Below are 14,606 nucleotides of genomic sequence, written 5' to 3'. Positions count from 1 at the left end.
TATTGTATTTTTCATATTGTCGCAATTTCCTTCAGGCCGCTTTTATTCTGAAGTGCTTCCTGTTTGGCACTCAGCACGTGCCTTGCAAACGGAAGTTTGACGGATGCACATCACGGTGGCTTTTCCTCGGTTTTTCCAGCAGCTGGCTAAAATCTAGAACAAGCTCTGACAGTATTTCTGGAGATTCACAAGGAAGGAAATGTTCTATACCATTCTCAAGGCTGAGCTTTATTAAAGACTTCAGAACTGGGCCAATGAACAGAGAACTACCCATATAATCAGCCTTTGTTTACATCTGTTTATTTATCCCATTTATTTATATTTCTGGCCATTAACAAAATCAATTCTTTATACCATTTGCCATGTTTAAAAAGGTATTTATGTGTCAGTAAAATCTTAAATGACCACCTCAGGCTCAGCAAATTCCCTCTTGGGGAAACAACAGTCTTGCGTTAAACAGAAACCAGGCTAGGAAATAAATGTTTTTTTTTTAATGAAGTACTATTTAAAATAGGTTCCGCAGTTAACGATGAAAAAGAGGGAAGAACATAAAAGCATGTAACACAAGCATAAACTGTGATAAGGGAAAGGAGAAGTGGGTAGCGGTTCAGAAGGACGTTAGATCATAAAAGTGACTTTGTCTGCTTGATCTCAGCACTCTTATGGTTCCGATGAAGAAAAGGAACAGATCTATTTTAGACAGCTAGTAGCTAACATCACTACCCAAATTATAACCCGCACTGAAATGGGTCCAATCTTTTGGAAGATTTGTTCCAGAAGCTACAAAGATAAAAAAAAATACAAAAGCTGTTTTCAAATTCAGATTTATTGTTAGACATAAAGCACTTAAGGTAGACAATTAGACCAAATACAATTTGGCCGTTGTCGTATAACCGTGAAAATACCTGGAATGAAGTAACTGATTATATTTGGTAATGTTGGATACAACATGGAAAAAAGGAAAACGTTAACGTGCAAGCGAGTCATCTTTGAGACAAGAGGAATGAGCAGTAGAGTCCAGTCAGCTTCTTCCTCACCCAGTGTGGAAAAAACAACAACAGAAGCCCGAGGACAAAGACTCGACAGCAATACGAACGCCTCAAAGTGACAGAGCTACCCCTCCCCAAAAAAACAAATAATGAAATAAAGAAAATAATACAGGCTGGTCATTACTACAGCGCGACTGTATGGCTTCTAGTATACAGATATGTATAGTGAAAGTTATTAAGACATGGTCGTACATCATGAAGTGAGAGGTTTGGGTGTGTTTCACCTCCGACGTTTTCCTGCTTATCAAGTGTTTAATCATCGGTATGTTATCAAGGAATGCGTGTTGATTGAGCCAAGGTATAATTTACTTCTAGTCCTTGTAAAAATATGTAAACAACCTTGCAGGCGGACAAATGCATATTTGCTGAAAATAGAATAAAATAAATTCTCAAACAAGGAACAAGACGTCTGCATATTTAGAGCAGGTTGTCCTCTGTAACACGTGACCCCCCACCCCTATAAAAGGTGGCATTTTGGACTTACTTTATATAAGAGGACAGCACTTTGTTCTTCCATTATCAGGCTGGGATACAAGTAATGTGTGGATTATGACTGCATACCAACATTAGAATCCTCAAATGAAAAGAAAAACCCTTCAGTTGGGGAGCTCTTTCAAATCGCTAATGGCTTGTTGATATGTGGGCAGTTTAGTGTCACAATGAACCCGGACAGTGTCTTTAGACTCGCTTCATCCCCCGAGCCATCAAGCAGGCGAACACCGTCATCACCATTCTGGGCTTGACCTCCACAAGGTCATCTGGGAGAGCATAAACGCGAGCTCCGATCTTCCTCGCCATAGAGATGGCATACCTAGATGAGAAAAAGAAAAAGAAAGAGGCAGACTCGTGTAAGACACAGTAACTAAAACCACTTCCTCGTTTGCCATGGATACGTCTTACTTTGCATTCGCCAGCTTGCCGTCTTCAGAGAGGTTGCAGGTTTCCACCAGATCGTAGTTGATGCTGTTGGGATGGAGGGCATCTATCAGTTCCAATACTGGCAGGCTGCTGCTGATCTCCTTGTCCTGATCACCACACGAAGCACAAATTAGACGACCGGCAAGAAAATGTAGCGTCTTTCAGTTTGCAAATGACGTGTAAATCGGAGGATATTAACGCAGTAAATGCATTAAAAGCTACTTATCTCTCTAAGTTTTAATTGTGGATGTTGATTCTTGATTTCGGAAGAAAATCTATGGTCAAAGATTTCCTTGCCAACGTTTCCACATCTTTCAACCACAGCTAGCAAACGAGGACTAACTTATCCCTTCGTACTGACACGGCACTAATTATTTACTGACGAAGGGCCGGCAGACACAGTTGAAAAAACCACAATTGATTTAAAATATACCTATTGTTTTCCGTGTGAATGTAATCACAATAAGAAAAGGGAACATTTCACCTTGAAGCTTGAAATTCTGGCTGATTTTCCAGCTTCTTTCAACGTTTTGTTCACCCAGTTTGTAATGATATGGTCGTTTACTTTCTCTCCTTCACCCAGTTCCTCCAATACATTCAACGTGTATCTGAAAGAGTGGAGAAGCAGAACATTTGTTACAGTGCAGGAAAAATGAATTTTTAGACTATTTTCATTGGGTTTTTTAAGGAACTAAAACGGAACTTTAAATGCAAACATGACATTTGTATCATTTTAAGCTTTGCCTCATTCATTCCTTGCTTTCTGAGGGCACCTTTTTTTAAGTGCATTTCAATACATTCCTTTTATTATTTCATACTTATTTGCCTCAAAGTAGCAACAGGGAATCCAAGTGTATAAATCTATTCCACACTCCATTAACCACCCTTTGGAATCCAGGCCACCATGTTTTAAAGAGATGTGCTTATGTAGTCGTGGTTCACCTTCTCATCAGCTGCCACACCAGAGCCAGAGTCAGTGTAGCGTTGCCATCATTCAGGTCCTGCCCGCCGATGCCAACAAGCGAGAAATTGGCTGATTTTCCCAGTTCCACTGCATAGTTACAATTCTCCAGCTAAGGTCACAACATAAAAAAAAATATTTGCATTTAAATAAACAGGAGAGCTTTCATTTAGATTTAAAATCACTTTAACAAGCGTGCCCCTTAAAGACAGGTAAGCAGCACAGATAAACAATTCACACTTGCAATATACATTGCTTTAAATAAAAATAAAAAAACGGATCATGTTTTACCTTCTTCATATTGGTTCCCAGCTTTGGGTAAGGCGGCTTGTTGACTTTGTTGGTCCAGTCAACAGGCACTTTAATCTTGTCATAAAGTTGAAGGATGACCATTGCGTCGTGTAGGTCACTAGGGGATGAAAGTGTGTTTGATAGCCATTAATACGAAATAAGAAAAGAGAATGTAAGACCAGCCAGTCATGAGAGGTCTTCAGATATCTGCGTGATCAACTGTGTTGCCATTGTGGAATGTACTTATAAAGATGATTAACATGTGGGTTCACTCCCAGGGAGTTCATCCAGTTTCGGAATGTCCTCTCTTCTCGTGTCTCGTCTAGGCAGCAAAGGATAACGGGATTTAGGGATTCTTTCAGGCCACATAGTTGGTAAACATAATCGAGGTTTTAGAAATATAACATCCCATAACTAAACTTGATTCTAAGTCAAAATAAGACCCAAAAGCATTCATCCAAAACAGCCGTTTGTTCAAACCTGGTTCTTCACAGGCAGAATTTATTTTTTTTAAACCACAAAGTTGTAATACTAAAGGTTCTTCCGCTTTCCAGCTCACCTTCCAATAGGCCCCAGTCAATGTCTTCATTCTCAGGTTTGGTCAGTGCTGGATATTTGTTGAACAAATTGGCCACAAATGCGAGGTTCAGTTTGGGGTTTCCTTTCACGACATCAGCTGGGGTGACAAACTGTCGACAGCCGAGCCGGTCGGCCTGCTGCAGCATGGACTCCGCCCTCAACTTGTCATCTGTCTCCTGAACAACGCACAGACCACAGCCGCCGATTAGACACGCGGTGCAGCTGTTACACCCCCCGAGTGCTGACGGCTCTTACATTTAAGCCCATCATGTTGATGTCTATTAGGGGCTCATCGTCCTTCGTTCCCTTTGGAGCGATTTGATTCAGGAGGTGGAAATAGGCTCTCGAGTCCTGGAAAACAAATAAGACAAACAATTACTGGTACATTTCTACTAAAGAACAACAGGGGCCCCCGAACCACTGGGCTGCGGCCAAGTACCGGTCCGTGACGCATTTGTTACCGGGCTACACGGAAGGGAAAATATATTGATATAATTACCGTTGTATTGATTATTGGATTCTGACAGGTTTTTAATTTTGAAAAATGACGGGACTTTCTCCAACATAACATTTGTCTGTGAATCTTCTCGGTCACATGATATGTTGCTAAAAAAAATTAACTCGTAAACTAGCGAAAATTAGTAAAAAGAAAAAACGTCTTTGGAGAGCTTCTTTTAACAGACAATACCAGGAGTGAAACTTAAAAGGTACTCAGCAAATTTTAATGCTGAAATGGGTTGCGCAACTGATATTTTGACATGTCAAACAAGAAACTCAGTCGCATTGATGATTGCTACATTCCATTTCAAGGAGGCCCTGCTATTGTTCGTGCTGGGTAGCTGCCTTTACTAGCACGCCTGAGAACAGTGCTATTGGCCCTTTTTTTTTTTTTTTTTTAGGTGTACCTGTATTTTTCCTGCTGTGGCAAGTCAAAATGTCTGCTGTGTAAAAAGCAAATCCGTCTGCTTTCAACACATACCGGTACTTTCAACAAACATTCTCTGCCTGTCCCAACATGCTGACGTTAGTGTTGTGAAATCCAAAGACTAGTAATAGCTTAGAACCTTAAATGCAAAGCATTTATCCTGGAAGTATCAGGTGTCCGTACAATTAGTATTTCCTTAACTGTTTAAATACACAAACTGCATACAATACAAGCTTAAATATCCACCTTGATGTCGGAGCTGAAGTTGTTGATCTTCTGACAGCCAGCATTCTCCAGGTGAAAGTTTGCCCAGCGCAATAACAGTTCTTCTGGAGAGAGCTTCATCAGGTCCTCCAGAGTCTCCCCGTCTCTCAGCAATGCTGCCAAGGCTGTCGAAGGACGTTAATAAATCCAATGAGCTTCTTTGATAACAGACCAGGAAGCCGGATTGAAAGAAGCACTCAAAATGCATGATATGTCATGATCAAGTCGACCGTACCTTCATTCTTGCTGAGTTCGATGCCAGCAAACAGGCCGATCTTGATGATCTGCCACAGCAGGCCCAGCACCAGATGTGGCTTCCCCGCCTTCAAGTCCAGAGCGCCAATGTTCACCACATGGCAGCCAATAGCAGAAGCCGAGTTCAGCGCCAGGTTCAGATTTTCCTGTGTGGTAAAACACGTTGAAAAATCCACATCCGAAAGTAAGAGGCCCGACGGTCCTGACATTCACGTTGACCGACCTGTATCTTAAACGGCCCCGGCTTGTTTTTGTTTATGGTCCTCTCGTCGATCGTGTCTGGCACAGACAGGTTGATCATTTTGCTGTACAGAACAAAGATGGAAGCTTATTTTTAATGAAAGTATTAGTATCGTGTTAGTTTCAATAGCTCTCTGTAACGCGAGGCAGATTCTCGTATTAGACACATATTTCCCAAATGTCAGCGAGGTGAAAACTGGAATCCTCACCAAAGAACTATACCGTCCCCGACAACTGTGAAGAGGGAGTCTGTGTCGGGATCCATGGGCAGGACGTGTTTGCAGTCGGGGTCATCTTCCAGAGCAGAGTTGATCCAGTTCATGAAGGCAACTCGCTCCTCCTCTGTAACATGATTCGAAGGCATCAGTTAAAAAGACATTATAGCATATATGGAATTGTAATATCAAAATGACGCCTAATTTGAGAGGGTCACATTTTCCATAATGTGTTTCTTTAATGGTAAATGAAGCTGAAGCTCAGAGCTGCAAAGTAAATGGTATCTAACCAACATTATCAGAGACTGGAGAGAGGAAGGATATGGCGTCCGTCCGTCCGTCCGTGTGTGTGTGTGTGTGTGTGTGTGTGTGTCTCTCTCTCTCTCTCTCACCAGAGAAGGAGTGCTGTGTTCCTTCACTGGAGAGCTCAGATGTTCCTCCAATAGCCAGGATGCCTTCTTTTCTGTTGATGGCTTTCCGGAAGCTTTTTGCTATCTGACTGCTTCTTAGGTCCCGGACGATCTGCAACAGTCAGTCATCACGTTGAGCTTTAAATCAAACGTGTGCACACAGGCGGGGTCACGCAACAGATAAAGACAGTTTGGGATTGTCCTGAAAACGTGAAGTGAACCAACCAGATAAAGGGCTGAGAAGATGGCATCAATTAGTTGAGAAATAAAAGACGATTCACATGAAAGGTCCAGGAGAAACATCAGCTTAGCGACTCCAAAAAAAGCAACTGCTGCAATGTTATGAGTCTGCACTGGCCACACGTCTAGGTACCATAGTATTGAGAGAATGCCAGCATGTCATTAGGGCTACCAACACCAGCGCAACCATCATCATCCTCCACACCAACAACAGCTAAAGGGCCCACAGGGAGCTCGGTGCTGTGACTCCATACCGTGTGAATGCTTATCAGTAAAGCGCAGCATGCGAGCAGCTTCAGGCTACGCACACTCTGACAATACGCATTCTATGGTAATACTTCCCGAGGCAGAAAATATCACGTCGGTGACCTCAGTACCCCCCCCACAGGCGTGTCCTTTTGACCAAAATGAGACATTCAGCCTGGCACTGCAAACAAACACAATTTACCACAAACATACACAAGAGTCACATCTGCCTTCTTATAAGCCATAAAAAAGATGACGTAAAGGTATGTTCTCGCATTGGTGATCACGCCTAAGTGAAACAATGAAACAATGATGTGCAGCAGGGAACTGGAAGTCCGCGGTCCTCCCTTCCCACCAGCGGAGCCGTTCAGAAAAGCATTCAAACCCTTGTTTTCTATCAAATCAAACATCGACCGATTCTTTTAGATTGAACCTTGGGACAAGAATTAACATGCCCAAAAATGTCATTTAATGCGAGGCTGAACTGTAAAAAGCAAAACTGCTATCGGGAATCCACAAGGAGTTCTTTGAAGGGTGTACAGATGATTGAAGTGATGACCAGTTAAACAGACATGCATCAGAGAAAGGACTAAACACGGCGCCGGTGGGTTTCGGTCGGGCCTCACACTCCCGTTCCAGAAGCCGCCCCTGTGAAATACTGCTCTCTCTCTAAATGACTGCTCCCTCTTCACTGCTGAAACAAAATACTGGAACTCACACCACTTCTGCATTCTTTCAGTATGAAAGTGCGTGTGTGTGTATGTGTGTGTGTGTGTGTGTGTGTGTATAGAGGTTCTCAGCTGCTTAATGTTGCCCAGTCTTGTGGCCCCCAACCAGGTGGGCGAGGTGCTTTAAGGAAGAAGAGAAAACTAAATCCGACTCGGGGTGAGAAACGCTCTGGAGACAAAAGCTGCGTTTCTCCGAGTTCCGCTTAACATACCGCCCAAAACTCCTCGAAGCTGATCGTACTATCCTCGTAGTGATCAAGTTTCTCGATGATCCCTCGAACCATGAATCCGGGCAGTGAATGGCCGGCATCTCTAAGGAGGCACTCCAGTTCAGAGTCACAGATTTTCCCGTCATTGTTCACATCTACGAAGACACAGAAATAACCCGAAGGCACGGTGACACCGGGCGCAGTCCGCAACCTCGACAAATATTCAAAACAAATTGCAGACTGTGGAGACGAGTAGCCGTTACTCACCAATTCTGCCAAAGATCTCTCGCATCTCCTCCTCCTCGTCATTTGTTATCTTTCCAGACATTTCTTTTTTTGTGATTGGCCCCAGTTGGTCAGCCAGGGAAAGGTGAGACTGTGGGGGGGGGGGGGGGGGGGGGACAACATGACAAATAAAATGTTTGAGAGGTGCACAATCTGGAGCAGATTCTCATGAAACATCTTTTACGGTTCCCACTCGTATCCAGAGTCTATGCGTCCACCTTAACTTAAACCGGTTTTCACTATAATTTGTGAACCTCTCAGAAATCAGAGCTGGATGCTAGGCTAATGAAGGCGTTCAAATTCCTTTTCAAATTTTCTACAGAAATCAATCGATTGAACACATTTGCGAATTATTTGCTTGACTTCCTGAACTGCTCAGAGGCAAAGTAACCTTCTGCAAATCCCTGGAAATAAGGAATTCCTCTGAGCAACTCCTTCCCATTCCGTAGCGGTGGAGGAATGCATGAAGCCCGGGCAGCTCGATCTGCCAGAATATATATATATATATATAGACAGAATATATGTACCAGTAATCAGTTTTAAAAGTAACATATTCCACAATTGGTTTCTTTTGAAACTTTCCAGTTATTTCTGGCGCCACTAATCTGACATGCACATGAGCAATAGACCATGTATCCTCCTCCATGAATGAAATTAGAACTCGCCAGAGATGATTCAACAGTCGCCATGTCTTCTAAGACATGTGACACAGTATTAGAAATGCTACACCCACACATAAAAAAAGAGATGAATCAGTCACTTCTACCAGCAAAAATCTAAATGACTCATAGAAGCCGAATAAAGTAGAAAAATGGCAAACAAAAAAAAGGTTCAATACATACAGTTTAATATATATATATATATCCTTAACTACAGCGGTGTTTCCCCTAGGTTCACCGATTTGGAGAGGGTAGGGTAGGGGGTATTCGGGTGGGGTAACTGGATTTACGCTGCTTGTCAGGGGCTCTTCTCTGTGCTTGGACCCGGAGCAGGAAAGCTAGTCCGGCTAGTCCTCACAGGAGAGCGAGCGCTGATACGTTTGTCTCTTCAGGTGGTAGATGCCACATATTTTCCAAGGCGTTTTCTCTGCCTGGTGTCGGGAGTAGGCTCACCTGTGTGTGTGTGTGTGTGCGTGAGTGCGTGTGTGCTCACACACACACACGCGTACACGGGCCAGCCCGCTGGGGCCGATCTCATCATTCCGGAGAATCATTAACGCACGACCACATGACATGACGGCTGTTTAATAAAAGGACAAGGTGTAGAAATGTAGGGGAAAATTAGTAGAATTGTGGCTGATGAAGTCACCTCAGCTACAATGAGAGTCGATAAATATGACGCTCTTTGCCAGCGCTGTCGCGCCTTCGTCACGCCCTTTACAGAGCAAGAGTGGAAACTGAAGAGGGGTTAAGTACATGGACTAAGGAGTCGGACACAGATGGCAGCAGACAAATGTGTGCCACTGGAGGTACAGAAGAATACGGGGCTTGTAATCGGCCTCAGCCCACACCAGTAAATCCCGTACAAGCAAGTTTAGAGTGTCAGGCTGCAAAGACAGTCGCCGTCTTTGACAGCTGGACTCTTGTTTTCGACAGACGGCTAAATTCCTGCACCGAAGGCAATACCAGGCTCCGAAGGGGACTGGCTCAAGGTCTAAACATAGACCGATTGAAATGACTGTACTCGGAGGCAGGTCATAAGTTTTAATATCAGAATTGGGATGCGATGCTTTGCTTTATAAATACAAATATGGAAAATTATGGGATTAGCCGTGAAAAATTCATTTATTTTGGACTGAAAATAGTCAAGGACTCACAAAAATCTAAACGTAGATCTGCAGTAATACGACTCACTAAGTTCTATTCACAAGCGCACACGTCTGTGTAGCTTTTCAGTTGCCTAGGACACATGATACCCAACGGCGGCGAAACAAGACTAACGCCATTCATTCAAGATGGCCTCTCGTTTCGCTCGCTCCTTTACAGCTAGAGATAACACGCAGAGGAGCATTTATTCCACAGCAGAAGGAAGAAAGAGCCCGTTGGTGCCGTTTACAAACCGTGTTTGAAAGCTCTTTCAGTCGTTTTAAAAGCGAAGGCCTTTCCCAGACGGTTGAATTAAATGCGTCGAGCCGACACACCCCGTCCTATGAGCGCTTCACCCGTGCAGTTACACGGGAAATGTGAGGCACACAAATAGATTCTGCACCCTTGCCAAAATGTGGTCAATTTCATATAAACACACCCAACAGAGTCTGCAAGAATTTGAACATTTCTCCTCGGTCGCAATCGCCTACAGATGCGAGTCAAAGCGGCTCATAGACACCCAAGAGTCTGAAACGGCAGCCGTGTATTCCCTCATCACGTCGCGTGGAAAAGATAAGAGGAGGTGGTGACAAATAATAGATGTGGAGTTTAGACAACTCTCTGACATAGTTTAAAAGCTCACAAAGCTAGCATGCATGCCGAATGATTACAGGATCTACAACATCCCTTATGCTCTCTCTTTTCACCAAATGAAAGGACGGCGCTGTAGTAATGGATGCAGTTGGTCAAAGATAGACGCCTGTGTCAGCGAGGGCGGAAGGAATCTCTAACAACCATCATTTAAGAAGAGGAAAGTGCTGAATCAGGAGTATTTGGCTCCTTCTAGTCCAAGAAAGCAAACAAATCTATAAGGGTTTGTCATAACTAATAAGTACTGTAAACACACCACCCTCCAGGTAGCGCATGCTCAAACCGGGCACGCCGCAGCGACTATGAAGGCACCACCCTATCCTAACAAGCGTGACAGAGATTACGCTGGGCAACATTTCCTCGTGCAGCGGTCAGTTTATATCGCCGTACTCCGAAACAATGATCACGAAACGAAACGAAATCCAGCGTCAATTTATTGTTGAAGTGAAATCACAGTTAAATAAATGTACGCTGGTGTAAATCAGCTGAGCTCAACTTTAAAACGTTGCTGACAAAGGTTATACAAATAGAAGGCTGGCAGGAAAAACAAACAAACATCAGGGTAAAAAAAAAAAAAAGCCCGCATGTTGAGTAACTGCTTTACTTTCACTACAATGGATAACAAGAGACGACACCCGGTTAGAGACTGACACGGATCAGAAAGTGGAGCAACCTGTTCATTCGGCAGCAGCCCCAACCCTCCTCGCAGTAACAGGTCGGCCTCGTCTTCGCAGAGATAACATCAAACACGCAATGTCTACATTTAAAACACCTGCAGCCTGTTCCTGCCGGAGAGCTCGGCAACGTTCACTTCACCGCATAGCGTGCGGATCCATGCGTCATTCGACCAGAGCCATCCGGGTAATGAAGGAAGTCAACATTTCCCCAAAGCTCTTCTCTTTGTCACAAAGTGAGAAGTGCAAACCGAACCTCTGTGACTCTGTTCTTTATTTTTTTTTTATGCATGTATTCAGCACCTTTGCCAAAAACACACAATCGTTACCTCCGCACAAGCAAAACAGCACCGTGACGAATCAACGATTAACGCTGAGCCATCGTATTTGCAACGCGCTTTTTTTTCCGAGTCGAGCTATTTTTAAAGTCAGCATGTGAGAGTCTTTATTTTGGCCAGTCTTGTGGGTTTCCAAGCCGACCCAACATTTATCCACAACTGGGATCCCCAGATGCAGCTTTGCTCCGGCACCCAGATGTTATCTGTTATCTTACTCTGGGCTAATGAAAGTGTTTATGTCTGAAGTAACTAAACAAGCATCGTCTAGTGTTAAAAACATTTCACACCGTACTATAACACCAGCTTAAACATGGGACGCTCGATTATACCGACAATGAGGGAAATTCTACTTTTTAAATTTTCCACTAGCGATTCAAGGCATTGTGGTTCGGTGAGGGAGGGATAGATCCATTTAGCAGAAAGAAAATACTATTCTTCACAGAAAAAAAAAAAAAAAAAAAAGATGTCCTGCCATCAGAGGAGCAGGAAGCACGCAGCTCTCCCTTCACTGGAGGAGCGAAGCGGATGTGACGTTTGTCAGCCACAAATACGAAATAGGCTGATTGATACATGGAGTTATTAGGAGATATTAGGACACATTAGGCTAAAAGATTAACACCAAAGTTGAGTTTAAAATTACAGTAATTAGAGCTTTGTAGTAAGTAGTTAATTCTGCTAAAAGTTATTCCTTATAAAACTTATTCAGCGTCTGCTTTAGTTCCAAGCATTTCTCGGAACCGCGAGGATGAATAAGGCTCCGGTGACGCGGTGGCTAATGCTAGCCGGCTAACGACAGACGCGCAAGTTCAATGGGCAGGAAACTATCCCTGCTTACCTTACCTTCCAAGTTGATCTCCTCTGACGGCGGATAACGCGGGGAGGGTGGAAAAAAGAGGACAGGGATGTTACTTCGGTAAACGCAACAAAGTTTGACTGTAGACATTATCGGTAAATCGGTACTCACTGTCGGTGCGTCTGAAACTCCAGACAGCTGCCAGTTCACGCTCCTGCCTCCTCCACGTAGAGACAAAAGTAGAAGGGCAGATGGAATGTTTGCCACGCCCCGTTTGATGACGTCACCGCCAGACATTCAGATCATTCTGCGGACGGAGGTTGTTTGTGACAAAAAAAACAAATATTTAATTCAGAAGATATAGGAAATACTACGTACAGATGGAAAATATCGGATTTAAAATATATATATATATGAGTAAAAATTAAAATAGAAATAATGAAACAGACAGAAAAGCGCACCGAGACCAAAACAACCTGCTTTAATTCAAGTCTCGCCCTATTATCCATGTGTCTCCGCAAAAAAAAAAAAAAAAAAATGATTGGACCTATTTTTTCCCCAAAACCCATCCTCCCACTAAGACTAAAATTATTCCTGTTTCCGAATTGTTCTTTTCTATAATTGTTCTTTTTTATAATAATAAGAATTATTATTATTTTGTGTTGTGTAAACAGATATTGCATGTGTAGCATTCAAGGGGTGAAAACCACATTTAATTCTGATGAAGTAAATTTATTTCAGCGAGCTAAAGGTGTGCCCTTCTTCAGGTAAATGTTGTATTTCCTGGTTTGAATCCCCGAGTCGTGCCGATCATGGATGGTGCTTTCTTACTCAATGTTGATTTCACTCAAGGTTATCTGGTTTCTCCTTACACTTTCTTCCCTCCCTTAGAATTAACACATACTTGTAAGGTTAGCTAAACTGATGATTCCTCTATATTGTGATAGTTTGAGAGAACAACCTGTTTTATATGCTTTTAGTCCTGAAATAGACTGATGACCAGGTCAGAGTGTACCCTGCTTCTCTCCCTATGTGAGCTACAGTAGTCCTCTGATATCTGAATTGGTGAAAATATCAGCAAACCTTTGATTTTGTCATTAAAAAAATATGCTGATGTAAATGACAGTGGCATAGTATGTGTCTCCCTTTCATTTGAAGTTACCTAAATTCGATAAAAGTCAGTCCCAGAACCAACAAAATCAGAATAGAAAAGATTTAAATTAACCCGCGGTCAAGGAGGACTGTATCTCAAGGGTGACGTTCAAATAAATTATTCATATACATCAATCCGTCAGTGCTGTTTGCTTCCATGTTGCATAAAAGAGGGTCAATTTCTATTACTGATAGAAGCCTGCAAAAAAAACCAAAAAACATTAAGTGTGTTGTTATCAATATCTACAACAAGAACTAATTCTGGTTTTAAATTCTCAAAAAAGTCAAGCATATGCTACTCCAAGAAGTATCTGTGTGAAACAGGTTTGGAATTTGCAGTTCTGGTTGCTTTGAAAAGTAGTAATTTGTGGTATGCCTATTACATGATATATTTTCAAAGAAGTAATGCAATCCTTTAAAAAATATGGGAACATTTTTAATAAAAGAAAAGAATTGCTGCTCAAACATTAATTTGTACTTTTAAACATTTTAGAATACTTTTAATGAGTAAAGTAAAGAAACACCAAAAGTTTTTTTAAATGGTAAGAGAAAGACACAAGTGACACTCCGGTGCAGCAGGTGGCGCTAAGTCCTTCCAGGTTACAGTTGAACGAGGGAGCTTCCAGCGTTACGTCCTCTGTAGTTCTGCCTCGTGAAATGATGCTAGGAATATGTTGAGCGCCGTATATTTGCCATAATGTAATATCATCACAAGAATATAAGGCCTTGAACGACATCGATTGTTCACCTGCTTCACGATCGAACAGCAGCGATGTTAAGGTAAAACAACAACAACAACCGGATCCGAATGTTGTCGCCGAACAACTACAGAATATAACGGGGAAATTAGCTTAGCAACTAGCTAAATGTTTCGCTTCACAGCGATACTAACATGATCATAATATTAATAGTTTATTTATCTATTACCATATTTGAAGTATTATTAACGGAGCAAGCAGATCATTCTGCGGCATTGTCAAGAACGTATTTTCTTAAACTTTTTTTTTCGTAGCTGCTGTTAAATTAAAGAACTAATTGTTCAAACACACATATTTACCTTTCAGTTACGTTAACGCTGCACCTCACTTTAATATTCTATGGCGCGTGTAGGTTGGTATTCCGTGGATTCTAAATACCAGATCTGGTGTTTACTTTTAAGCCCAATAAGATCATTATCATTGGTATGTTCTTCCCTCAAATGATGGCAAAGTATCAACATTTACAATACCCAAATCTGCAGTAATATGAGCTTAGATGGTGTCACTAATTCACAAGCCTTTAATCAACATGGCAATTCCATCTGTCGGATGTCACTATAACCACACAAATATTTGCTTGATTCTAGCAAGAAAACCAGCAAGCTGAATGTTTTGGTCAA

At 42.3% G+C, this 14,606-nt stretch overlaps 1 protein-coding gene across 1 annotated transcript; it reads right to left on the bottom strand.

Moving 5' to 3' along the window:
• Positions 1–808: 808 nt before the first annotated feature.
• On the bottom strand, positions 809–12,262 carry pls3 (plastin 3 (T isoform)). The gene is made up of 17 exons (XM_068745008.1): positions 12,248–12,262; positions 12,124–12,141; positions 7,798–7,906; positions 7,534–7,685; positions 6,090–6,219; positions 5,692–5,824; positions 5,466–5,547; positions 5,223–5,388; positions 4,970–5,112; positions 4,054–4,149; positions 3,779–3,974; positions 3,463–3,541; positions 3,220–3,337; positions 2,910–3,040; positions 2,452–2,575; positions 1,950–2,074; positions 809–1,860 (listed from the first exon to the last, which is right to left on the bottom strand). Exons 3-17 carry the CDS (start codon positions 7,856–7,858, stop codon positions 1,728–1,730), a joined length of 1,869 nt encoding a protein of 622 aa, XP_068601109.1. The 5' UTR covers positions 7,859–7,906; positions 12,124–12,141; positions 12,248–12,262; the 3' UTR covers positions 809–1,727.
• Positions 12,263–14,606: the final 2,344 nt, after the last annotated feature.

Source organism: Brachionichthys hirsutus, chromosome 10 (assembly GCF_040956055.1).
Source record: "Brachionichthys hirsutus isolate HB-005 chromosome 10, CSIRO-AGI_Bhir_v1, whole genome shotgun sequence".
Lineage (NCBI taxonomy): Eukaryota > Metazoa > Chordata > Actinopteri > Lophiiformes > Brachionichthyidae > Brachionichthys > Brachionichthys hirsutus.
This window is presented reverse-complemented; position numbering and strand designations above follow the sequence as displayed.

Excerpts from the sequence above, each read along its gene's own strand:
- pls3 (XM_068745008.1), bottom strand. The coding sequence starts at position 7,858 with ATGTCTGGAAAGATAACAAATGACGAGGAGGAGGAGATGCGAGAGATC. Across the intron at positions 3,975-4,053 it reads TCAACATGATGGGCTTAAAT|GAGACAGATGACAAGTTGAG; the intron begins GTAAGAGCCGTC and ends TGCGTTGTTCAG. Across the intron at positions 2,576-2,909 it reads GTGTGGCAGCTGATGAGAAG|ATACACGTTGAATGTATTGG; the intron begins GTGAACCACGAC and ends CCACTCTTTCAG.